The 24,631-nt window shown below is 40.4% G+C and overlaps 3 protein-coding genes across 4 annotated transcripts; 2 read left to right on the top strand and 1 right to left on the bottom strand.

The window, feature by feature from the left end:
- The first annotated feature begins 2,555 nt into the window (after nucleotides 1–2,555).
- On the top strand, nucleotides 2,556–7,597 carry LOC116249841 (very-long-chain aldehyde decarbonylase CER3-like). 2 transcript variants are annotated; one of them, XM_031623137.2, is made up of 11 exons: nucleotides 2,556–2,709; nucleotides 2,837–3,051; nucleotides 3,150–3,382; nucleotides 3,465–3,684; nucleotides 4,039–4,160; nucleotides 4,367–4,623; nucleotides 4,701–4,808; nucleotides 5,242–5,448; nucleotides 5,534–5,644; nucleotides 6,906–7,079; nucleotides 7,207–7,597. In XM_031623137.2, the coding sequence occupies exons 1-11, from the start codon at nucleotides 2,659–2,661 to the stop codon at nucleotides 7,363–7,365; spliced, it is 1,857 nt and encodes a 618-aa protein (XP_031478997.1). In that variant the 5' UTR covers nucleotides 2,556–2,658; the 3' UTR covers nucleotides 7,366–7,597. The 2 variants fall into 2 exon arrangements, with proteins under 2 accessions (XP_031478997.1, XP_031478996.1); XM_031623136.2 differs by having other exon boundaries at nucleotides 2,834–3,051.
- Nucleotides 7,598–9,845: 2,248 nt separating this feature from the next.
- Nucleotides 9,846–13,594, top strand: LOC116251218 (uncharacterized). The gene is made up of 2 exons (XM_031625349.2): nucleotides 9,846–10,211; nucleotides 13,266–13,594. The coding sequence occupies exons 1-2, from the start codon at nucleotides 9,998–10,000 to the stop codon at nucleotides 13,358–13,360; spliced, it is 309 nt and encodes a 102-aa protein (XP_031481209.1). The 5' UTR covers nucleotides 9,846–9,997; the 3' UTR covers nucleotides 13,361–13,594.
- A 171-nt stretch (nucleotides 13,595–13,765) lies between these two features.
- Nucleotides 13,766–15,471, bottom strand: LOC126409955 (uncharacterized). Its single transcript, XM_050077082.1, has one exon. It carries the CDS (start codon nucleotides 15,169–15,171, stop codon nucleotides 14,656–14,658), a length of 516 nt encoding a protein of 171 aa, XP_049933039.1. The 5' UTR covers nucleotides 15,172–15,471; the 3' UTR covers nucleotides 13,766–14,655.
- Between the last annotated feature and the right edge of the window lie 9,160 nt (nucleotides 15,472–24,631).

Raw genomic sequence — 24,631 nt, 5'->3', positions numbered from 1 at the left:
ATACATGCATCTCCTCTCTCTCTCTCTCTCATATAAGTTAGGTAGGCATCCAGCAAAATAAATACATAAAATCACAACTCTTGTGCGGAAGTAATTCAATCTGTTCGCATGTTTAATTGGTAAATTAATAATTGTACCATTTCGAAACAGATGAAACTCCGATCACTCTTTCAAGCTCCAGTAATGGTTGACATGCTGCTTGACTATGCTCTCCACTATTTAATTTGCCGTCCAGCATCTGATTTACCACCCGCAATCCATGTCGTCCCCGAAGATCCTCAACCAAGGTGTTCATTAATCTCGCAGGGTATTCTTTCTAACACTTGCGGCAATCCAGAAATCAATATAATGATCTGGTTGTTTGTAAATCTACTGCATTCTCTCTCTCCCCCCACCCTCTTTTATTTCTGTCCCTCCATGGCTGACTCTTTTAAATAGTTGTGTTGAATAACGATCTGAACCCATTCATTAATAATTGACATCAATACTGGCACATGCACTCTAGCGACTAATATTCATTGTTCCGAGCCTCTTTTGTATTGTCCTGCTCTGCTAACTATTCAATCTGGCTCGATACCCGTCGACGTAAGCACGTTGAACCATACGCACAGTTGTCGACAACGTTAGTCTCAAATCTTTGAGTACTACATGTAGTTTAACATAAATTTGCCAAAAGATTGGGGCCGCTTCATAAAACAATGCTGTTATTTAGTAGACAACTTCTTAATGAATGTTTGGACATGAAACAGTTTGTTAGTATCCAATGCATCAGGTCCAGTGAGGCAAATTCATGAAACACTGTACCCATAAATACAATACTTAATATTTTGTGAATCTGCTCTGAAACATATTTATTAGAATTTAGTAAAACCGTTGTATAAGTTGTCCCAACATTCAGATTTAGACAACTTTGGTTCGGTTCATGTAACCTACCGTTGACATCGGTATTGAGGCCTACCATGGTTAAGGAGTTGCATGGATTCTATTTTCCAAGCTCGGGTTCATGCGGGGTCAACCTACTTTATGACCCGGCCAATCTATCAAAGCTGCTCGGGGGCCCTACATGCCCAACCTAGCCCACGTGCAGCTCTGCTGTTATGTTATGAGGGTGTCGACTTTTATCTGAAGGATGGTGCGTTTGAATTGTGGAGAAGAACGAATGCGGACATTCCACTTTGACCATAGGCACTTCATTCAAACATGGTAGAGTGTGCCCACATTATGCTTAAAATGCTCTTTTTTTTTTTCCTTGCCGATATTTTTTCTACTGCAGGCTCCAGGACCAGGAGGAGAGTCATGTCAGGGACTTTCTCCTCCCTGTCACCAGTGGCGCCCTTCGGTGTTAAAATCTAACCACTGCCCATCTGAGGAAAAGGGTCGTGACTGCTTTCTTCGTTGTAGAACAATCCTTTTCTGATTTCGATTTGGTGGCAGTCTTGCCTGCAAATGCTTTGGTCACATAACCTTGACAAAACATACCAAGTGTTTTATCTTTTCCGGCAAAATCGATAGCTAAATGCAGATGCACTGGGTGGTGGAAGAGTTTTTTGTGAGAAACCGTCGTATCATAATGTATACTCTTTAGGTTCAAGAGCAGGGCGGGGGAGTTCAGTATTCTTATGATACTGATCACATAGATCACATATTTGATGTCTGATTAAATCAGAAGATATTGAAAATTGGGAGTTTAGGACATGAGCTTGAGGCCAGGCTTGTACCTCCTCTGTACCTTGCGGACAAGCAGCTCTTTAAGTGAGAGACCTAACCATGCCCTCATGTAACTTATCGTACTTACAGTCCACCGCAGCAGCAATGAAGTGTTACCTCTCTCCCCTTCATGACATTTTAGTGGGGAGGAGGCTGTCAGGTCTGTATCACTTGTTGATCGGTTTATATGTATGTGGAGATGATTTTGATGGCAATGGGTTGATGGCCGATGCATTCATCCTGTAGGACAAAAAATTAGGTTGTCGGCAGAGCCGGAGCCGTAAGCGAAGGTCACGAGGCTGTTACTGGTTGCTTTCGTTGGTGCTTTACCAAGGTGGGAGGAGCTAGCTAGCTTTGCCGTTGATTGGAGTCTGCGTCTTGTCCTTCTCGCATTGATGGACCTCCTCATCTCCCCAACTGTTACCTGAACTCGTTCGATCTTGTGGGAGTCCGAAATTCCGGTGATTAATGCCGTTCATCTTCCCCAAATTTTTCTTTTCCATTTTCACCTGAAGAGAAATAATTGCTCTTGGGGAACAAGAGAGTTTGCCAGGAATGACTTCTTTGGGACACTGATCTTTCTCTGCCGCCTCTCCTAATATTTCTTTTTTCTTTTTCCTGGGGATTTGTGGATGAAGAAACGAGTCACGTGTGGACTCTATGTCTTTTTCTCGTTCATATTTTGCTCATTCTTCTTAATTTTCCCTACACTTTTCCTCCCTCCTTCCCCAATTGTGGCCCCGCCTTTTTTTCAACGAGGAGCGCCACTGTTCACCTTGTGGGACCATGACTCTTCCTTCCCCAACTATTAATAGAGAGCCCCGGGTGCGTCCAGGGAGTACCAATCTCTCTCTGAGATCCAAGGATTACCAGTGAAACGAAGGAGAAGAGCTCTCTCTCTCTCTCTCTCTTCTTTTCTCTCTCTCCCCCCACCCCCACCCCAACAAAGAAATGGTGGCTCCACCATCTGCGTTGCCTTGGGACGATCTTTGCAAATTGAAGGCATGTGAAGAAAGAAAACGAAGAAACTTTTTCTCTATGTGCTTTCCTTCATATGCTCTTTCAAACATTGCAGTTGCCTCCATTGCTGAACCTATTGCTTTTTTTTTTTTTCTTCGCCTTTTAGCAGTACTTTTTATATGTACCACTTGTAGCAAACTGCATTGCCTCTTGGGGAAACAACGAAGCAGGGAGCTGGTGCTTTCATATCCTAGTAATATGTGCATTGAGAGGCCTCGTCCATCAATTATGGTACTCATACAGCAGCATGTTATTTCTTACCAACAAATACAGGGTTCTTCAACAAGGCGTGGACTACAAACAGATAGACAGAGAACAGAACTGGTATTTCTGTTTCTTTGATTTAGTTTCCCACTAGTTGATCAGCAAAAATTTGGTGGTAGCACTAACGTAATTTGTTTTTTCTTTTTCTTTTCTTACAGGGATGACTTTATCATCCTCCACGCTTTCATGGCAGCCATTGCATGTTACTCTTCCACTCTCATGGACAGCTTGCCCCTGTTCAATTTCAGAGGATATATTTATGCACTGATACTTCACATGGGCCTCACAGAGTCTTTGTACTATTTCATACACAGGACATTTCACTCAGATTACTTGTTCCAAAAGTACCATTCGCTGCACCATTTGTCGGTAGTTACCCAGTCTTACACAGGTATAGTAGAGCAGAGCCTTAGTAAATGACTTGTTTCTGTGTATATATCTTGAGCAGTACCTTAAGTGGATCACCTCTGCAGCTGGAACAGCTAGCTTCTTGGAGCATTTGGTGATGGGCTTCCTCATGGGGATCCCTATGCTGGGTGCAGCATGGATGGGTGGCGGATCGGTCACCATGTTTTATGGATATGTGCTGGTCTTTGACTTCCTCAGATGCATGGGGCACTGCAATGTGGAAGTGATGCCAGTCTCTCTGTTTGATCACATGCCAGTCCTCAGATACCTCATCTACAGTCCAAGGTGGGTTCTCTTTTAGTAACAGAAGCCATTTATGGATTGCTGTTTTTTTTTTTCATCTTTCGGAGATGACACTCTCCACACTCGAGGTTTTAGTTGGCCTTTCTGCTTTATTTAGTTATGATGTTGAAATTACATTTCAGCAATAAATTTTGACCTTCCCAACAGTGTTGAATGAGGTCATCAGCTGTTCGCAATAAATGAGAGGTTGTACACCTTTCCATCTCAAGACTAACCATCTGACCTGTGTCCACCAACTTGACCCTTATGAGGAACAAGTCCATTTATGCTGTCTATGCTGCTTTTAGTTTTTAACTTGAAGAAAGCGAATGAATCACCTATTTGTATTTCTTGCAGTTATCATAATCTTCACCACACAGATATGAGCTCAAACTTCTGTCTTTTTATGCCGTTATATGATGCCCTGGGCAATAGCCTGAACAAAAATTCCTGGGAGTTTCGCAGGAGGATCAGAGCTGGTGAGTCTTCTACTTTTGCGGAAGATCACAATAAATTAAACAACACTCACTTAAAGAAAAGGGTCTAAATTGATGAACATAGAATGCCTTAAAATACCAACCAAAATTTTTCCTTCTTACATTATTCGGTCAATGTCATGACACAAGTCACAAGACCGCTTCAACTGTTGCTTTGAACCTGGAACTTGTCATTATGTGCATTACAGGAGAAGAAGTGAGGGTTCCAGACTTCGTCTTCCTCGTACACATAATTGACGTGCACTCCTCTATCCATGTGCCGTTTCTATTCAGATCTTTTAGCTCGAAGGCATTCCAAACCAATCTCCTAGTGCTTCCCTTTTGGCCTATTGCGTTGGTAGTGCTGCAGCTGATGTGGGCTTGGGCAAAGCCTTTCATGGTTACATTTTACTGCTTAAGGAACCGATTGATTCATACTTGGACTGTTCCTCGATATGGATTTCAGGTGAACCTCTCAGAATCTCTGTTCAATCTTTCTCTTTGTCTCACTTCTCCTGACATATATTTTATTGAATTATGCAGTACTTCTTGCCATTTGCCAAGGATGGAATCAATAGGAACATTGAAGAAGCAATTTTGCGTGCAGACAAGATTGGTGTAAAAGTCATCAGCCTGGCAGCTTTAAACAAGGTGAAGTGGGCTACCGACATTTCATACCTATTCAAGTTGGTTAGACGCCACTACCGGGCAACATAGTATCTTAGTAGTTTCTGGAAACACCTCATGGCTTCTATACGTAGAGACTAGACAGTTCTAAGAAATTGCGAGCCCGTGACCAGTGACCTGAACCATATTTGTATAAAGAATTCTGAGTTGAATTTTGACGCTTGTGCTCCTGCAAATTGCATACTCTATGAACAAAAGTACGCAGCCGATTCTTTTGTGCTATGCATCTTGGACAACCGTTCACGACTCTCTCTCTTCTCGTTACAACCTTTTCATATTGCTTACGCTTGCATCAGTGTCTCACGTCATGATGCGTCACAAATGGCGCCATGTGAACTATTTTCTTGGTAATCTTAATTTCTAATTATTTTCTTGTTGATTGTTTCCCCAATTACAGAATGAAGCTCTAAACGGAGGAGGGACACTATTTGTCAAAAGGCTCCCACATTTGAGAGTAAGAGTTGTTCATGGGAACACATTAACAGCTGCAGTTATCCTTCATGAGATCCCAAAGGATGTCAAGGAGGTGTTCCTGACGGGGGCCACCTCTAAGTTAGGAAGGGCCATTGCTCTCTACCTCTGCAGAAAAGGCGTTCGGGTCATGGTATGTATCTCCAGCTGCAGATGTATAGTTAACCTGTTGGCCAGCCAATTAACAGGATAATGGAAGTATATATCATCGATTGCAGATGCTTACCCACTCTACGGAGAGGTTCCAAGCCATACAAAAGGAAGCGCCTACCGAGTGCCAGAAATTTCTCGTCCAAGTAACAAAATATCAAGTTGCTCAGAACTGTAAGGTAAGGAAGTAAGGTAGACCGGGCAAGTAAAATGATAACATCTTAGCTTAAGAAGTCGAATTTGAAAGTCGAAGCCAATGGTACCGCGAGGAAAGCAAAGTAACCTTTTGCTTTGCCTGTTTCCGGTTGGGATCCTCAGTTTAATTTATTGCAAGACTGGTTAAGTCGAGTCAAATGACTCGAGGATCGGGAGTCGATGAGAAGAAGACCAAAGGCTTCACCTCACCTCTCATCCCTCCAGGTTTTTGTGCTTAGAAGTGCTGCCATTATCGCCATTATCGCCCTTTAACTTGCACGTTATAGCAACAATGAGTTGACACCTTAAAGATTCAAAATGGTGACTGGATGTCCTCCTGCTCTACCCAATCCAGTTGTACCAATCCCCTTGAAAATGGAAGACCTTCATTAAAATTCATATGAAAACACAGCCATATGGGAGGTTCCACCAATACTTGATCGGAACGGTGCACATGTTCGTGCTCCCGGTAGCCTTTCAGTTAGGTGTTTGAATTATCGACTAAGTACGAGACTGCTTTGTTTCATTACTTCCACTCGACGTACATTCAAGTTTATTATTAGGTTACAAAACTCTTATGTTGTGTTTGTTTACTTCAAATTTTAGATCCAAGTACGTGAAGTTCAACCCCTCCTTTGAAATGCAGCATAGGTTTTACTACCTAACGTGGATGTGAATTGATGGTTAAGACATGTAGATTCTGGTCAGACTTAGATCTATACTGCTTAAATTTTCCCCACCTAACTGGCCCAAAGCGGCCGAAATCGACAATGTATGGACCCAGTGAATTGATAGACCCTTAACTCCCACATGGTCATCCCGATCAAATAAGGTGGCAGTAGTACTATGGAGACTGTCCCATAATGATAAGTCTAGCGTACTTTTCTCCACTTTGGCATAATCACGCTTGTGAGATATAAAAGGTACGTTGCATGTCATATTCTATACTGCCATTTTTGCTCCCAAGAGAGTAACTCTTCGCAAAATAAAGGTGTTGGTTGGAGATTTGTCTTCACCATTAAATTTCTAAGAACATGAAGCAGCCCTCTCATTGATTGCCATTGATTGTCTGCGACAGCGATAGGGGGGAAGAAATTTAGGTGCTGAACTTCTCAAAGAAATGAAACGAAAACACTCAAGAAAATTTAAACAGAAGAACGCTCAGACAAACTTCAATGTTACAATATAGACAGATGAGGTTTCTTAATTCCCTTTTGTCTTTTCGGGTTTTCTTTTTGTTTGCAGTCGTGGGTAGCTGGGAAGTGGCTTTCGCCGAAGGAGCAAGCGTGGGCCCCAAGTGGGACCCATTTCCACCAATTCGTGGTGCCTCCCATCGTTGAGCCGAGGAAAGACTGCACCTACGGCAAGCTCGCGGCCATGAGGTTGCCCGATGACGTCGAAGGAATGGGTTACTGTGAGGTAAGCCGCCATTAATGGCGGCCTCCACTTCTTCTGCGCCATGCATTAATATTGTCTATTTAATTCGTTCATTTAGTTGCTACCAACGACGATCTAAGCCATTGATATGGTTGTCTTGGACGAGCAGTACACGATGGGGCGAGGGATCGTGCATGCTTGCCATGCGGGAGGTTTGGTTCATCTTCTCGAAGGATGGGAACACCACGAGGTGGGGGCGATCGACGTGGACAAGATCGACATGGTGTGGGAATGTGCACTGAAGCATGGGCTAAGGCCGCTCTCTTAGACTCTTGGTGCGCAATGACTTCAAGAATAGGGGAAGTCAGTACTTCTGGTTTCATCTTCTCCCGTGGCTGCTCTGCTCTCATGGTGCCTCCTTTGACAGGATCCGCGACTGCCATCAACGTGAATTTTCTTTTATTTGTGTTTGTTTCAGTTATTCCCAAGAAAATTTGAAGATTTCTTCTTAATGAATGTCTTCAAGTTCACTTATATATAATGAAGGCCTTGTTCAGTGACTCTCTCTCTCTCTCTTTTTCTCACTTTATATATATATGTATACGACGTTGTTTGTTGATTGGCCCAACATTCCGAAGATCTTCACGACTCAGACATATTAGGTGGAAAGAGCGTTTTATGCTCAAACCGGATGTCCCTTTGCGAAAGCGAAAGCTTTGCAATCAGGATCCAGGGCTGGGAGTTTTTAGGCTGCTAGCTTGCTGCAATTAAGGAGTTTTTAGGCTGCTAGCTTGCTGCAATGAAGATAGTCTTTCTTACCTTACAATTAAGAAGTTTTTAGGCTGCTAGCTTGCTGCAATTAAGATAGTCTTTCTGGCTGAATGAAGGACAGAGACAAGATTTTTAATCAATGGAGCACTTGCATAGGTGACACAACTTTAAAGTAATAACAATGTGAAGTTAATACATTATAATGAAAATTATAAATTTTTGATGGGCTGGCATGGGCACTGGCCCACCCCAACCAATAATTAGCTCTGCTATTGTGTCTGGGCGTTACGTTCTTGACCTACTTTCACACCAGGCTCACGCTCCTGATCTGGATGATCTGACCATGGTTCTCGTCATAAAAAGGTTAAAAAACAGGACTTTCTATCTCTTAGTTATACCCTTATAAGTCGCTTATTATCCTCTCAATCTTACATATAAGACTAAATTTTTGAGGTATTATAACACACTCTAACTAATACATGTGTATGGCTGATCACAACCCACCACCGTAGCAATTTCGGTTTCTGCTCTAAACAAGCTAAGAACTAAGACATTTATATATATTAGCCAGCCCCCTTATAATTTCTCTAAAATTCCTCAGTTGACACATACGGATGACTTGTCACTCTTCTCAATCAAGAGTATGATGATCTCAAATGGCCAATTGCCCACTAATTCTTTAAATTATTATTTTTCCAAAGGCTTTTAGTAAAAAGAATTGCAACTGAAATATATTTTGTCAAAGGGAAACAATTACCTTGTTTCTAGTTCGACTCCTCGTGTCGGTCTTGTCTGAAAAGAACCTCACAGTATTAATGCCACCTTTTATATAGGCTTCATCTTAGTAAATAGCAACATTATTGAACTAAATTATCATGTCATTGTTACATCAGAAAATGAAAGACTGCAACATATCTGTAGCATCATTTCAACTCATTGATTACATTATGAGATTACATTCCAAAATGGAATTCTTCCCTTCCACATAGTTTTTTTTTTTGGAACTCCACGGTGTCCTCAACATTTGAAATTAGACAACTCCACGGTGTCCTCAACATTTGAAATTAGACAAGAGTGCACTGCAGCATTATTACAAAGTGGTACCTAAGACTAGTCTATGTCAATAACTTTTCTGTAGAGACCGACATTTCACTGTTCCATTGTTTTTATCGGAGGCGGAGCTAGGGACAGGCCGACAGTCCGATCTCTGGATCTGAATAGGGCCAAACTGAATTTTAATACAAAAAATACATTACGAAATTAAAAAATATTAATTTTTTCAATGTAAAAAAACAAATTTTTCATTGGCTGGGGTGGGGCCATGGCCTAGGCGCCCCCCCTTCCCTCAGCCCCTGGTTCTTATGGTCTTTCAGGTCTTTCACCATTACCTATTTCCCATAAAACAATTATTTTTCTTAACTTGATCAACTTGGAAAACTAAATATTGCACCTCACTGAAGGTTCAATTGATCCTATCATTTGCTTTTGATAGGTCTAAATTGATTATGCTTGGTTGGGGTGCATCTCTTGACATATAAAAATAAATCAAATTATAAATTTTGTGGTTCATTTTTAACATATTTTGATCGACCAGCTAAGATTAAGTTTTCTATTTTTCACACAGATAGCGTTTATGAAAGATGTGGATGAAGTAAACACGTGAGAACCATGTATCTTGATTATGAGCCTTTTAATTAGCTTAATTAATAAGGTGTCATATGTAAAGTTAATTTTTCAAAAAATAAAAAGAAAGAAAGACAGACAACTTATATTTTGACTTGGACAAAGGAACTTCTCACAGTGATTGATTATGATTTTATGTATCATAAGCTCATTTCTGAAGCTAGGTTGCCCGTAGACGAGCCCAGTTTAAACTCGGCCTCACACTCGGCTTGGTTCATCCACATTGGCTCACGAAGGGTCGGCTATCCCGATCCACCCGCGAATACAGGAAAACCCGAGTCTCCTGACGAGACGCTCAGAAAAGGGTCGGCGACGTGTCGCCTGGTTGAGGCTTTTCCCCGCCAAAATTTTTAACCGCTTTCTCTTCCGGGCGGCACGAGTCCATAGCCGTTAAGGCATCGGGGCTTCGCCTCACCGCCCATTACAGTTTCCCCTTTTTTCGGTCCTCCGCGTCTCTCCTGCCGTGTCTGCGTTGCTAGGAAGTCTGCCACTGAGAGAGAGGGGGGATGGGGAAGCGAGGTGGATTAGGTTTCCAGGAGAGGGACGCGTTCAAGACGAAGAAGCGGAAGAAGGAGGAGAAGGGCTTCTATGGGCGTCGGGCATTCTTGGAAGGGATCAGAGACTACTTGTTCTCCGACTCATACATGTACGCGCCGCTGCTGTCCCCCGTTCCCCCGCCTCATGACGTTACCGTCAAGAAGAACCCTCCTCAGGAAAAAGGTTAACTCTTCTCTCTCTCGTTCTCTCTCAGAACTTAGGTTTCCTCCATTTTTTTCCCTTTCTTCGTCTTTTGGAGTAGTTTCCGAGTTGTAATTAGTTATTTCCGTTGATTGGTGAGGGAATTCTCTATTCCAAGCTGTTTGGTGCTAATTTTCATCTCTATTGGTTTGCCGCCTGTTCCCCCATGGAGTGCTTACGGCTTGCTAAATCTGTGCTTTAGGAGTAATGTTGTGTTGAATGGAGATGACAAAATTGTTTTCCGGGTTTTATTTTGGTTTCACGTTGATTTCGTTTTTTTTTCCCCTTTGTCTTTGTCTTTGTTTTTTTCCTTCTCTCGATGGGAATCATGGGACTGTGCGATAGGTGAAGGTTGAGCAAGTCCTCGAGTTGAGATCGAGAGGCAAAGTTGTCCGCCGTTTTCAATGAGGACATGTGTTGCTTTTCTTTGCGAGCGGCATTATATGGCGGATATAGAGAAGAAGCTTGGTTTTCTTGGTTGAATAGATATACTCCCATGGATTAAAAGCTGATGCATGCATCTGCGTTACACCAGCTTTGAAAGATGGGATCTCGTTGTTACAGTGTTTTATGGAAGATGTGGTCTTCTTGTTCGAGTTTGGGAGATGGGTATGTGGCAGTGAGGTTTTCTTGTTAGGGAATTTGTCTGACTAAGTATGTGAATGAGTTGTGATGATACCCAGGGATCGTTTGACTACAAATGGCTATGATTGGAAACATTTGGGTGAATGTTAGAAGGTCTTGGATCGGGGGAATGCAGAAATTGGGGTGGGGAATGGCTTAATGTCTGCGTGATATATTTTTTGATAGGTAGGGCAGAGAAGTGAGAGGGAAGAGAAGATATTGCAGAACTCCCAATTAGAGGCGAGCGATAAAGTAATTAGGAAGAGCCGACGTTGAGGTGCGTTTTGTATTGTCAATACCGACTTTCTGTTAGGCGGTTCTCTGTTCTTGTACTATTCTTTGTATGAGTGGTCAATAGTTGACTACGTCTTCTCTTTCATCATTCTTTGTTAAACCGCCCTAATGAGTAGCAATTAATTAAATAGGTCTTGCATTTAAAGTCGTAATAGGTTAATATTGATTCTAAGCTGCTCTTCACCTTTATCACTAGGGATGGGATGTGTTGTATGTTTAAATAATTAATCAAGTAGTTTCACTGTTTTTATGTCCCCTTTCACATTGTTTTTAAACTGTCTTAGTGTTATAATGATATAACGCGTGTTCATTTGTTATTTGTAATTAGATGGAGTTTGTGTCTAAAGCTATGTACGTTAATACTCTCTATAAATAGAGATGTCCTGTATGTTTTATGTTACTCACTCAAATACTTTCATTGTTTCATTGAGTTCATGTAAGCTGTGTTTGTGCCCTTTGGATTCTTTATTAATAATGTTTTTGTAGGAGATGTGAGGACTGCTGAACTTATATCTGGATACAAAAACTGATGCAAGAAAGATGTAAAATTTTGTTGATTCAAATGTGTCACCAAATAGACATCTTGAGTAGGATTTAACTACTGCATGTTTAATTACCTGTACAACCTTTATTCAGTGTAAAAGTTATCTTCATGTTAATAAGGCAATCAAACACCTGGTGCAGAAATTGGGAGTTGCCTGCACTTTTTAACCATAGGACAGGGAATAATGTTGATGAAGGAGAGGTCTGGCTTTCTTCACCTGATTGTCATTGCAAATATACCTTGGTCATGGTACACATAGGTGGCATGGTTCCAGCATTTGACCTTGCCCTTTGGCACGTTCCAAACAAGTGGTACCAACTATCAACTGAGTCCATCATATCTATTTGTGGAGATCCTTTGATGCACATCCATCAAGGTGGACCATGTTTGTTTGTCAGTTCATTTAGTAAAGCCGATTGATTAATGACCAAAATTCTTACTATTTGATGTCAATGAGTGGCTTGAGCAATACGATGGTGGATACGGGCCGCTCAAGCACAAGTATGGAGATGCCTGATCGTCATAATTGTGATTATTAGCCTTTTTGAATCATATTTTATAAGCAAAGCCACTACTATTGCTTTGTTTTTTTTGGAAAAATTTGTGCTACTAACATTTAAAAAGAGAAAAAGGAAAAACATGTTTTTTTTAAATGTAAGAATAAATTTAATGCGTTATTAATTTATTACGACCTTTTTTTTGCATCTTTTATTCCTACCGCTGAAGCTGTTACAAACTTTTGTCAGCTGTGTGTTTGCTGGTTTCCATTTTCTAACTTTTATTTGACTTTTGTTAGTTTTCTATATCAGATATCCTTCGTTGATATTGTGATTGTTAAATGTTAGTTTTAGTTGTCATTGTTTAATTTTAAACTTAAATCAGGTTATTTTTTGTCATTGTTATCATCACTGAACCTATCATTTTATCTAGTTATATTTTATGTCTTCTTATTAGTTTCTCGTTATTTTATCCTCCCTAAGCTTTGTGATTTTTTTTCATTTTTTATAAATTTCTGAAATTATACTGAGGAAAACAACTTTGCATGGAAACACTGGAGAAAAACTCGTCGTCAAGTTTGGAGAGTGATGTTTTTTGGCCATGTTTATTAACAATGTTCTTGGAGGCCTGTTTATGGCAGCAAATGATTGCCATAAGAAGATGATTATCATACCTGGAGAATGAAGGGACGAAAGGCACTGTAAATTTAACAATGAGAAGATACTGTTGTGGTATCTCCGAGATGCTAAAATTCCTGAAGCTGCATGAGATCTTTATGGGGCTAAGTATATATTATGTGTGAAAATCTCTCATTTGGCGATGGTTCTCACCAACAATGTTTTGGCAGCACCCTTAGTGATGATTAGAACTTATAGCCTGAGCGTTCTAATTGCAAAGTGGATTCATGTGACACTAAATATCATGCAAGACGGAGAACTTTAAGAATGTTTATCTGCAAATGATGGTCTTCTGTATGAAGCGATGTTTCTATTTTGGGCCAAAGGCATACTTTTGATATCTCTCTGGATCTTGCATTCCTTTTTTTCATTTTAACTTGTTATTGTTGCAAACCGCAGGTCCATTCCAATATATTGAAAGATCTACTACATCAGTTTCTATCAGGAAACTAGCTGATGCAGGTGAAAGTCGTCATTTTGAAGATGGCATTTGAGGCCACATTAACCTGGTCTGTTGTGCATCTCATGCCCATCGTCCATTAGATTGCAGAATCTGCAAGCTGTCTGCCATACTGTGAATATTCTGTTGTCACTGTAATGTCTGTATTTCTAACCTGTTTCTCAATTTTTTTTTTCTTCTTGTTCGTTGATAGATGGCTATATGTAGTCTTCATGTGTATAATCTGATGAATTCCTTCTTACATAGGGAAAATGTTCATTATCCTTTCTGTCGACTTCTCTCTCTCTCTCTCTCACACACACACACACACGCACTCTCTAACTTGTCAGGATGTGTTCCCTTTTGCCTGCCTGAGGGAATTAAAGTTCAAGGAAAAATGATATTAGGCTTGGTTGAGATGAGGGTGAATTGCGAGCCAAGGTAGTTTAACTGCAGAACTGGTGAGGTGACTGCCGAACTGGTGAGGTGGGGTCTGGATTGTGTGGTCTTATGTTTATATTTCTCTTTGTCATCAGATTAATTTGACAGATTGCTCAACTATTTCATTAATATCTGTGCGATCGGTTGTCATTAAGTTTATTACATATATGTGCATTTAGCGGCCATTGATTGCACTTGGAAAGGCAAGGGATATTGGGTTTTGTCTACCTCATGTTTTGTTTATCCCAATTTTCTGGATAAAGCGGAGCATTGAAATTTGAAAGGCTATCTTTTGTGCAAGGGATGTTGGGTTTTGTTGTACCTGATGTCAAATTCTTGTTTATCCCAATTTTCTGGACAAAGTGGGGCATTGAAAGCCTACCTTTTGGGCTATGTTTGGCAAGTCGTTGGCTGTTCAACTAAAGTTGAAGTCACGGTTATTGAAAATGTTTCGTCAGGGTTGCAAATATTCTACTTGCAGCCTTGCAATTCAGAGGCTTCTAGGCTGAAACTCATCGTTCCATGTAGGTCAGATTGAATCTATTTTGGCGTGATTTCTCAATTTGTTCGAACATGTTTTGAGTTGGTCTTTTTCTTGCTTGCAATTCGACATTTTACCTCAGTATCTGGCAAATTTGGAAGCTGTAACAGGTGGTGCATATGTAAAAGGTTTTGGCTTTCCTTGGGCAAAATCATTCATTAACAATGCACACGATAACATTGGACATGCGGCAAAGAAGGATAAACCATCAAGATTGCAAGCTCCTGTGGCATCACAGTAATTTCCAACTGAGGATTTTTCTCGCCTCATTCAGTTCAAGTTGCCTTCTTGAGTTTCTCCCACTGGTTGGATGTAATTACTGTTCTTGCTTCTCCATCTCTTGCTTGAAGCATGCAGTAACTAGTGGACTATCCTTCGCCTATTTCGTTAAAAAGCTCGACGACATTAACAATATTGTTCGTCACATGCACCTGTGTTTTAAGAGCGACGATATAGGCTGCAGTCTCACTGAGGAGGGAAACTCTATCGATGAATTCTCCATCGGGTACAAGTTTTCCCAACTTCTGATGTTTTCTTGCTAATCTCAGCTTTGTTCGTCCTATCGTTTGATTGCCTCCTACAAATGGCATACCTGTCCAGTACCTTCCTCTTTGCCGTTTTAGCAGCCCCATGCCAGGCCTCTTTGTGCCAATGAGTTCATGTTTCTGCATAGCAGCAATGCCTGTGGCAACTGGAGGAACATTTTTTCTGATGAGGGCATGGCTCCAACGTGCACCTGGGGCGGAAGAAGCCATTGCTATATTGCCGCTTGTTTGATCACTCTCCTTCTCTACATGAAGTTCATTCCCTTGAAGCGGAGAGCACCTTGTTGAAGGCTGCAGATAAAATTTTCTTAGTAACTCATTAGTCAGTAGAACTGCCATGTTTCTAGTGATGCTAAGAATGCAAGATCGTGGCCTTCGAACAAGCTAATGTGAAGCATAGCGAGGCACCGACTACTGAGACTTAAAAAGTGTACGAGCATGGTAGGCGTTGAAGGACGTTGACGCTGGTCAAAAAGAAGGTGGCAGGCATTATATTGAAAGATTGAATAGTACTAGTTTCTGCTTTACTTGCTCATTTTCAAATGCTAGTTCAGTCCTGCTTCCCTTTTTCGAGGAACATGTTGATACTTGGACGTCAATAGTTGCGAACTTGTCTTGCTCTTATAAGCAGGTACTTCCGTGTACGCATTAACCACATTACTGTATTGTTCAAGAGTAAACTAATCGCTCAACTCTCTCTCCCTCTCTCTCTCTCTCTCTCGCTCGTCCAGCGCTACTGCCAATGTGTAAATCTCCCAACTTCTTGTTGGGAGATTTGTTAGTAATGTTGAAATGCAATGGTCTCTCTCTCTCTCTCTCTCTCTCTCTCTCTCTCTCTCTCTCTCTCTCTCTCTTCATATATGTACAGGTTCACTTGTTGGCCATAGTTCTGCATTGGCTTTGTGTTTCTAATTTTTTTTTATATGTGCCCTCTTTTCCTGCTTCTTACCGAGTAAAAAATCAGGTTAAAATTCTAATGCAATCAAATTTTATGTTAAAACATTGTCTTTTCCAATCAAATGGAAGCATGTTGTCATTTCATTCGATCTGTTTAAAATTTTATCGCCATGGCGGTCAAATTTTTGGTACTATGCTTGAATAGGAGGCTATGTTGAAAATATTTCTATACTTGATAACTTAGAAACAGAATGCCTTTTTGTTGTGATTATGGCAAAAAAGGCTTCTAACAAAAAATGTGATGTGTTGTACTTGTGCGTGTTTTTTTTGGGAGAAGAGACAGAGAGAAGGGTAGAGATGAGGATGTGGTGATGATGATGATCACAAGGTAAGAAAGGGAATTTCTTTGCCTAAAGTGGGAGAGGTGGACCCTTGAGACGTAGACAACCATCACATGCTTGCACATGCTCTGCATGACCCACCACGCCCTACAGCTAACCATATGAGGCTTATCATCTAAGTGTTTTACCATTTCCATTCCTCTAATTACTACTGCTGCTGTCTGGCGTTTCCTTGATCTTCCTTCTTCCTCGATTCTGTTGCTTTAATCTCCTCGCTTTCAGATTATCGCAGTTCCGGACGATGTTCGATCCTGTTTTAAGTTTAGGTCTTTTCTGTTGTCTGAAAAAGCAGATTGAATTGATTCTGTAGAAAAGCAGGTTAATGGAAAAGCCTGTAATAAAGGAAAAACCAAAAAGGGGAAGGAACTCGTGATCCGGAAAACACGCCGGTTCTTGTGGGGATGGGTGATGGGCAGGACGTCCTCTCTTCTATCCTCCGTTTAGCAATGCAAAGGATCACATGGAGTCCACATGGGGAATCAAAATAAATGCACACATCAGGTTACAAAGAGCCTTCGAACTTCATATTGCTCTTGGAGTGCTGCTTGTCGATCTTCAAATAGACTTAGCAAACAGAAGTAAGCTCGACAGTCCACTGCATATACAGACAGATGAGGACAAACCAGCAAAAATGCGTTGGTCTCCTGCGCATGTCGTCCATTGCATGCAAGATTTACAGTGTGATAGTTTCACACAGGTAGACCCGACGAAGAACCGGAGAGCAGTTGGATCTTTCAAGGGGTTTAACGGAATCATTTTCTGGATTATATCACTTTTCGTTTCAAAATTACCCACACACACACACATATATGTGTGTGTATACGAGTGAATGGTGAGTCTAATCATCTAGAGTCACCTAGTCATTTACTTAAGGTCATCCGTCAAGTTTACTATGCTGGACTACATGGATGTTTGAGAAAATAAAAAATAAAAAAACGGAAGAAACAAACATGTTTACTATCAACCTCTACATCTATATCTATACGTAAATGTTTTCGCACTTTATATGTTTACATTTGCATGTAACTATTTTTCTTTCTTGCATCAAATTTTGAAGCTTTCAAATGAAAAACCGAACTTCAGTAACTAAAAGGAAGTATGACAGTACAAAAATAGGCTCCTAAATGAACTTTAGACGTGAACATACTCTGTACGTTCTGTTTTGGGACAAAGACGTACTGTGTACGTTAAAAGGAAGAAGTGAAACCTTGTCGGAGGAGTAAGCTAGTAGTACCCTTATGAAAAAATAAGGTCAAAATGCCTAAACGTCCTTTTCTTGAATTATGCTTAAATTTGCTTCAAGCATTTCTTTATTTAACCTGCTTTTGAGCAGAAAATTCATGAAGTTCTGGATGTTATGCAAGCAGTGGTTCCCCTCTCTAAGGGTATTTCTGGTGGATTTTCATTTAACTACTTCTTGAAGGGGTGGTTAGAAACTCCATATTGAGGGGCTCAACGCCCTCTCTAGTGCATTATTTTACCCTTAAATACAGCCTTTTCTTGTCTAGTACTTTAAATGCACTGAGAAGAAGCATGATTCCCACTTGCTTCCACTTTCTTTCCTGTTACTTATTACCGTGTCAAATCGCTTCTAATTGGATGATCTAGAGCTGCTTAATTTCGAGTTCTCTTCAAATTTTACATCTTCTAGACAGCGTTCCGTTTACACTGGCTTAATGGACATCATTTTCTCGTTGGGTATATAATTTCTGGGTTCAATTTCCAGGCAGTCTCTGCTTTGATAGAAGATTGGTTATCCACGTCTTCTGCTTCTTGGCATTCAACCACTTCAATGTACATGGATTGGAATATTGGAAGCACTTTAGATTACTGGCATTGATGTTGGTAACCGCCCATTACAAAACTGGATGGATGTGATTGTAGGCAGATCTCTATGCAAATGTAATTCAACAGACCAAAGGGCATGCATTAGGACACTCGTATGGTTTTTGGCAATAAGGGTTCCTTTTCAACAGCTTTCCTCACTCTGTCTAGGTGGGTGGGTGTGAACCTTCTTCGTAAGTTATGGGACTAAAATTTTGTTTAGCGACTCTCTTAGTAAGTAGTTCTGACTTTATTGTAAAGAAGGCAGATTCAGATCCAGATCCAGATCCAGATCAGCCTAGCAGGATGGAAGTCAGAGATGATAGGCATGATAACAAAGATGATATACGTGACTATGTTAGTTCCTCTATCGTAGGCAATGATAATCTTCCACAGAGGTACGTACGACAACTACCTGCTCTTATATCATGGTGCTAAGGGAATCTGTTGTCTCAAATAAGTTATATAAAATTTCGGCCGCAGCATTATATTCTAGAACTATCTACCGTGTTCTTGTACTCCAACAGGTTTGTGTGACATTTAGTGGCTGTAAAAAGCTGTCTACCATTTAGGCAAGTTACTAATCACTGCTCAACTCTTAAAAATTAGTATACAATCTTTTAATTTTTGAAAAAAATTCGCAAGGAGTTTTCGTTTTTCGATACAAAGTATAGAATCCCTCTCAAAAGTTGAATGTCTATTTGTTAAGTTCTAAAAGTTGAGCGGCGATTTATTATTTGCTCAAAACATTGTACACCTTTTTGTAATATTTTCAATTAAATAAAATTTTTGAAGATTTGATATTGAAGTTTCAAGATTCGTTTGTTTCACATTCAACTTTGGCGCGACCAAACGGACCCACCAAGACCAAGCACAATCACAAATCCAGTTGAGAATCTCTTGCCCTCTAACCAAAATATAGAAAGGAACAAGTGACTTGTCATCTGTCGTCGATGAAATGTCCCGACCTGTTTGCTGGGGGCGCTTGATATTGGTCAAAAGATAAAATACCCGTCCGGATTTCGTCTTATTTCATAAGTTTGCAAACATTGTGAGGCCACATCGGGATGTGGCATAGTGGGAGGTCTCATGCATCTAGCGGGTGAACGGACCGGACTGCCCATTTACGATTTGTAGATCTTCATGTGTTAAATCCTTTTTAAACGAACTCGGGCATTTATAAATCAGAAAAATAATTTACACACACACACACACAGAGAGAGAGAGAGAGTCTGTAAAATGATATGACCTTACTTGCACGTTTATAATTTTTTTAAAAAATATGACCGTACTAGCATGTTTATATATGCTAATTCTGTGTAAAACATGCTTTACTCAAGGTCTTTTTTTTATAGTAATAAATACGGACGTTATATGAGATGTTAATTATTTTAATCAATAAAAAAGTCATGAAAGCTCGAAAATTGAATATCTTAATATATGTTTCTTGTCAAGTTATTCTAAAGATAACATTTATAAGCTTAGAGTACGTTAATTATTTATTTTAGGTAGCTTGGTTTTATGCTCGGAGTCAACGCACGTACATCTCAACATAGAGGAATGGATCTCAAACTAGTTATTCATAGGCAAAAGCTAGGCTCCTCAAAATAAATTATTAAAATAGTTTTTTGTGCGATACAATCTTATAGGATAATATTTTTTACTGAGAGCTGTAACCAGTCATGTCCTTGAAAGAAATAATATCAAAGATGGTGATGGTGTCAAACATGAGATGAAAATTTCAATAAAAGTCACGGAGATCAAGCCACATGAGGGACAGAAGTTGAACGAATGATAGTGTTAGAATTTATTAAGGATAATTGTAAACGATAAGGAACAATCTTTTATAGCAGGGGAGAAGAGTTATCATGTTGTGAGTTGTAAGAGCTCCTTCTGCTTAGGAGCATTCTTTTCAAACGATTGTAAAGTTCCCCACAAACATGAGGGACTTGAACTATGAATTTTAAAGCAGATGGCGTTCTGTGGAGAAAAAATAAAATATTGCTTTAAATTTTCTTATCACTATTTTATATTTTGATCTTTTCAACGGTGCCTTTCCACATGAATCCGTCCAGGAAATTCTGCCTCGCTTACAGCAACATCGACGACCGCGTGCATCCATTCCGGGATCCCTGCACCACCTTCAGGTCGTCATTGTCATTCCCACCTTTCACTGCCAGATAACGCTTCTTTAATACACGACGGTTCATCTCCTGAAAACAATCGGCCACCAGCGGCGTGGTAATTCTCCTTGTTTCAGAGACAGCTGTCCGCTCGCTCCACAGAACGCTGTCCTTGCCAAACAAAGAGAAACTAGCGACAGTGCAAGAGGAAGCAATTGCTACTGGAAGGAATTCCAAAAGCTCCCCAAACTATCGCGCTTGTGAACCGTTTATGGTCAGCATATTTAATTAATTTCCGTCGTGTTCACTTCTCATTATGCCCAAGTTCTTTTGCCGATTGTAGCCATCAAATTAGCTCCCTACACTACAGGCGAATTGCTCCGTGAGTCAGTCGTCCTGTGAATTGATTTGCAGGAGGTATTTAGTTTTTTCTCGTTATTAATGGCTACTGTATTTGAGGCTTTGAGCTAGTAAGAATGTGGGTCACTCTAGTACCCGAATTTTTCGGGTATGTGTGGCGGATGGAAGATAAATAGTACTTTTCTCTGTAAATTGCTTTTTTTCGTCCAGATTTGAGGGCCCAAATGGTACTCCTGAGAGGTGCTTCACCTTTATGATCTTTTCTGCGCAGAGGTAGAAGCAGGCTATCGCCGTCCTATCGTTGTTGGTGTTTTGCTTGAAGGGCGGAATACGCCATATTAAGAAGGTGGTTCTTCTCTTTTTTAGTCTTGTAATGGTTGGGATTTCACGGTTTATTATAAATTTCTTGCTTGTCAACTATTGATAAGCAGGGTGCCGATTAAACACATAAGACCTCTGCAGTTATACTTAAGGCTTCTGGTTGCATTATTCTACTGATTATCACCGTTTCCATGCATATACTTGAGACTCTTGATTCCACCCCTAAAAAAGTTTACTGCGCTTTGCCTATAGCAGCTTCAAACAGAGAGGACGAAACAGAGAGCGTCCACTTGGAGTATCAAGTATCAATGAACATATAATAACTACGCTGTCTGGGTGACTTGAGATGCTTGGGCTCCTGATTTCTCAAACGTCTCTCTCACTGGAGACGTCAGGAGCGGATTACGTGTGAGCTCCTCCAAGAAGGGAACTTGGAGCCAAGTCTATGGCAAAGTTGGCCCACACCAGCGAGGTCTGCACGTGGGCAGCATTCAATGCAAGAAAGAGATGTTCACATGCATTTCGCCATGCTACTTGAAGTTTCAAGCACATAATTCTGACTAAGACAACGCATTCACTCAGCCACACCTTCCAGATGCCTTGGCTGTATCCAGAGGAATGAGGCAGAGCCAAGATCACCTTCTAATTCCTCCTCAGTTTTACCATGTCTGCAGATGAATTTTCTGCCTCCCATGTTTTATATTCTTTCATAGAAAGGGATACTGAAAATGGCAGAATGTGGATGCGTGAGGGGCGGCGGTTGTTGGGTTTCATGGGTTCTCACGCAACAACAAAAATTTTGAGACCGACTTGAAGTGCCTTCATTTACAACTCAAGTGCAAGCATCACTCTTTTGCTCTTAGTGATGTTGGTTACACCAAAGCATTCTTGTTATAATGTGATAATCTTCTGTCAAGCACCAATCATCAGAGTTCTGAGACTACTGGGAGGACAGATGCCTAACAAGAAAGCCAAAAGTAAAAACGAAAACGATGGAACACTGTACCTTGACATTTCGCAGTTTATTCTAGACGGTTCTGTTTTCCTTGTCCCTTCCAACATTTACCACCGTCCAATTACTTCCCCATTTTCTCATTCTTTTGGGTGAATTATGTTTGAATTTATAGATCGCTTTCCTTTCTGTTTGAAATTTAAAGTGAAAGCTTTGTTACAAATGGAAAAGGTCTCTTACAGAGGTTGTTGCAGAAAATGAAAAGGATTTACTAAATGAAACTTCTCTGGATATACGCAATTTTACCAACAGGGAGAGCCCAGTTTTAGGAAAATGAAGAAGGGAGAAAAACTGTTCCAGTTAGATATAGTTCTCATTTTTTAACATCCTGTTACTTCTCTAGAATTTGACACGCACGAATGTTTTTTTCTTCCTTGACATCCAAATAACACCAAGGTGAGCTAAATAATTGCCTAAAGTAATGCAACATGAACTGCCACGTTCAAGTTTGGCTTTTGATTGGAGCCAATATAATTACAAGCAGAAAGCCACTCCAAGGGTTTCTCTGAGTCGCTATTGCCGTAGAAATGTCCCACAACAAGAAGACAATAACAGTAAAATGGGTATGTCAATATTGTCCTTTCTGTCCTGGTAAGTGGAAAATCCATACACTCCCACCCTATAGTGATAATGCATGATTGCTATCTTTCTAACTTGCTGCACTAGAACTTCTATTAGCAAACAGAACCCAAACTAGTCTTGCGTGTTTATCCTTCAGTCTTCCTTCTCCTATATATATATATATCCCATTGCTCTTTGTCCTATCCCAAGCCTGTAGCCTATTCTTTCTACGATAGCCACTCCTATTTTTCGCTTGTCATAGTTCTCTTGACATGATCATGAAAGTTATCAGGAGACCCAAGCTCATGAGCGCTTCAAGACACAAGAGGAAGGAAAGAGCAATGGCATTTAGAAGGAACAGGAGGACGTCTCAGCAGTCGATACGAGGGCGAATTCGAAAGCTTGAGCAAATAGTTCCGGGATGTCAAAAGCTGGATGCGGGTTCTATATATGGAAGGACAGCAGATTACATCATGTTTCTGCAAGTTCAAGTGACACTCATGCAACGCCTCTGCAATATGTATGGTTTGTAACTTCACATATGTGAAAACGGTCTAACAACAAATAAGAACAGCTTTCTTGTTCAGGTGTTCAATATTTCAGTTTAATCCTGTGTCAGCTTGGATCTACAAAACAGTAAATTTGGTGTCAATGTGGGCCGCTCTTCATTTCCAGAGCTTGTGAATAACGTTTTTACATGCATAAACAGAAAACAGCAGAAGACTGAAGAAGGAAACGTTAAGTTTCCATGATCTCCTTGCCAATCTTTCCAGGTTCTCTTTTCTACCTAGTAATCTTGCGGGTTCACACTGTTGATCTTGTAAGAAGTCCTATGCTGTTTACCTTCTAGTACTGCAATGTGGCAACCAGAAAGCTTTCCTTGCTATAAGGATCCTAAGTTCCACAACCGATTCAGATCTGGGCTTTTTTTCTTTTCTTTTTCCCTTTCCCCTGTTTCTATCAACAAACAAACCGCCAACTTTTCCTGAAGTGGCGAATTAGCCATCCCGTAAAATGCATGTTTTCCGACATCCTTGTTTCGCATATCTTTAGGCGTAAGTCCTTTGACATCTGTCATTTTAGAACAGAGAATGCTTTCAAGATAACCCGAAGGAGTCTGACTAGATGCTTGTAAGCAATTTGATCGTGCAATTTTCACAAACTGAATAATATACATTTGGTATTTGAGGTCCTTTCTCAAATTAGTCGTAGGCCGGAACTATCTAGTTGTTCTTTATCACTTGCGTAAAGAACATCACCGAGTTCATGCTGCAAATTCTCTGTCACGATACTTCAAACTCTTGAAGAGTAAATAGGGTTAAGTAGAGTAGACAAGCAGCTGGTACTTGTAAAATTTCTTTAAGCAAGTTGCACCAGATCAAGGTAAGAGACTGCTTGAGTCCATAAAAGATTTACTACAGTGTTCATGCTTCATTTATTATGACGCCACCGGTTAAAGTACTGTATACTTGAAGTCCCACTCTTGGCATACTCTGATAGTCCTATGCAACTCCAATTGTTTGCAAGGAAATTGTGTTGTTTATATCCCCTGGAGCGGATCCAAGTCCCCCTCCACTGAATCCTTAAAAAAAATTCCACCACTGTCTTATCTGTTCTAAAATAAAGAAAAGCAACGGCCAAAGATAGTATTCCAGGCCCTCGTAGCGTGTATTCTGATATTATTCGTCACTATACTGAAAAAAGGTCATGGACACTGCATTTTCTGTGGGAGAAAAAATTACAGCGAGAAAAGCCCTGGCCCGTTATTAGAATCCAAGGAAAGTTTTGTGCCCGAAAATGGTAAATTTAGAAATGCCAAGAATGCTTCACAGGCTTTAAATTGGACATGTCGACATGGTGTCCAAGGAAAGTAGAAACAGATGTTCATGGCTTCATGCTTAGCTAGACGATGCATTTGCAATGGTGGGTTCAAATGTGCTGTCCTCATATGCAACAAGAAGTTCTTCTTTTGGGTACAGGCAGATCATACGTACCAAAGTTTTGACCTCGTTTCTAAGCCTTGTATGCTAGAATGCTAGTCATATAGAGCTCTTGTTGGGAGGTTAGGTATAGCAATGGTGGGCAGCAAATTATTCCATCCGATGAATGAACAAAGTGAAGTTTGCAAATTGATTCGAATAACATCCCTAGAAATGAACACCTCGTGAGTAAATATGAAAACAGGAAAAACAACTATTCGTTTGGGCCTTCTACCTGTGTTTGAAAGAAAGTATTTATATCAAGAGAGAGAGAAGTCAAGATGGTTATTCCCTTCCGATTATTTGGACATGTGTATTACT

This window comes from Nymphaea colorata, chromosome 3 (assembly GCF_008831285.2).
Source record: "Nymphaea colorata isolate Beijing-Zhang1983 chromosome 3, ASM883128v2, whole genome shotgun sequence".
Taxonomy (NCBI): Eukaryota; Viridiplantae; Streptophyta; class Magnoliopsida; order Nymphaeales; family Nymphaeaceae; genus Nymphaea; species Nymphaea colorata.
This window is presented reverse-complemented; position numbering and strand designations above follow the sequence as displayed.

Bases quoted from the DNA above. Each gene is read 5' to 3' on its own strand.
- LOC126409955 (XM_050077082.1), bottom strand. From the start codon at position 15,171: ATGGCAGTTCTACTGACTAATGAGTTACTAAGAAAATTTTATCTGCAG.
- LOC116251218 (XM_031625349.2), top strand. From the start codon at position 9,998: ATGGGGAAGCGAGGTGGATTAGGTTTCCAGGAGAGGGACGCGTTCAAG. The intron at 10,212-13,265 runs GTTAACTCTTCT...TGCAAACCGCAG, and splicing joins GAACCCTCCTCAGGAAAAAG to GTCCATTCCAATATATTGAA.
- LOC116249841 (XM_031623136.2), top strand. From the start codon at position 2,659: ATGGTGGCTCCACCATCTGCGTTGCCTTGGGACGATCTTTGCAAATTG. The intron at 4,624-4,700 runs GTGAACCTCTCA...TGAATTATGCAG, and splicing joins TTCCTCGATATGGATTTCAG to TACTTCTTGCCATTTGCCAA. The intron at 5,645-6,905 runs GTAAGGAAGTAA...TTTTGTTTGCAG, and splicing joins AAGTTGCTCAGAACTGTAAG to TCGTGGGTAGCTGGGAAGTG.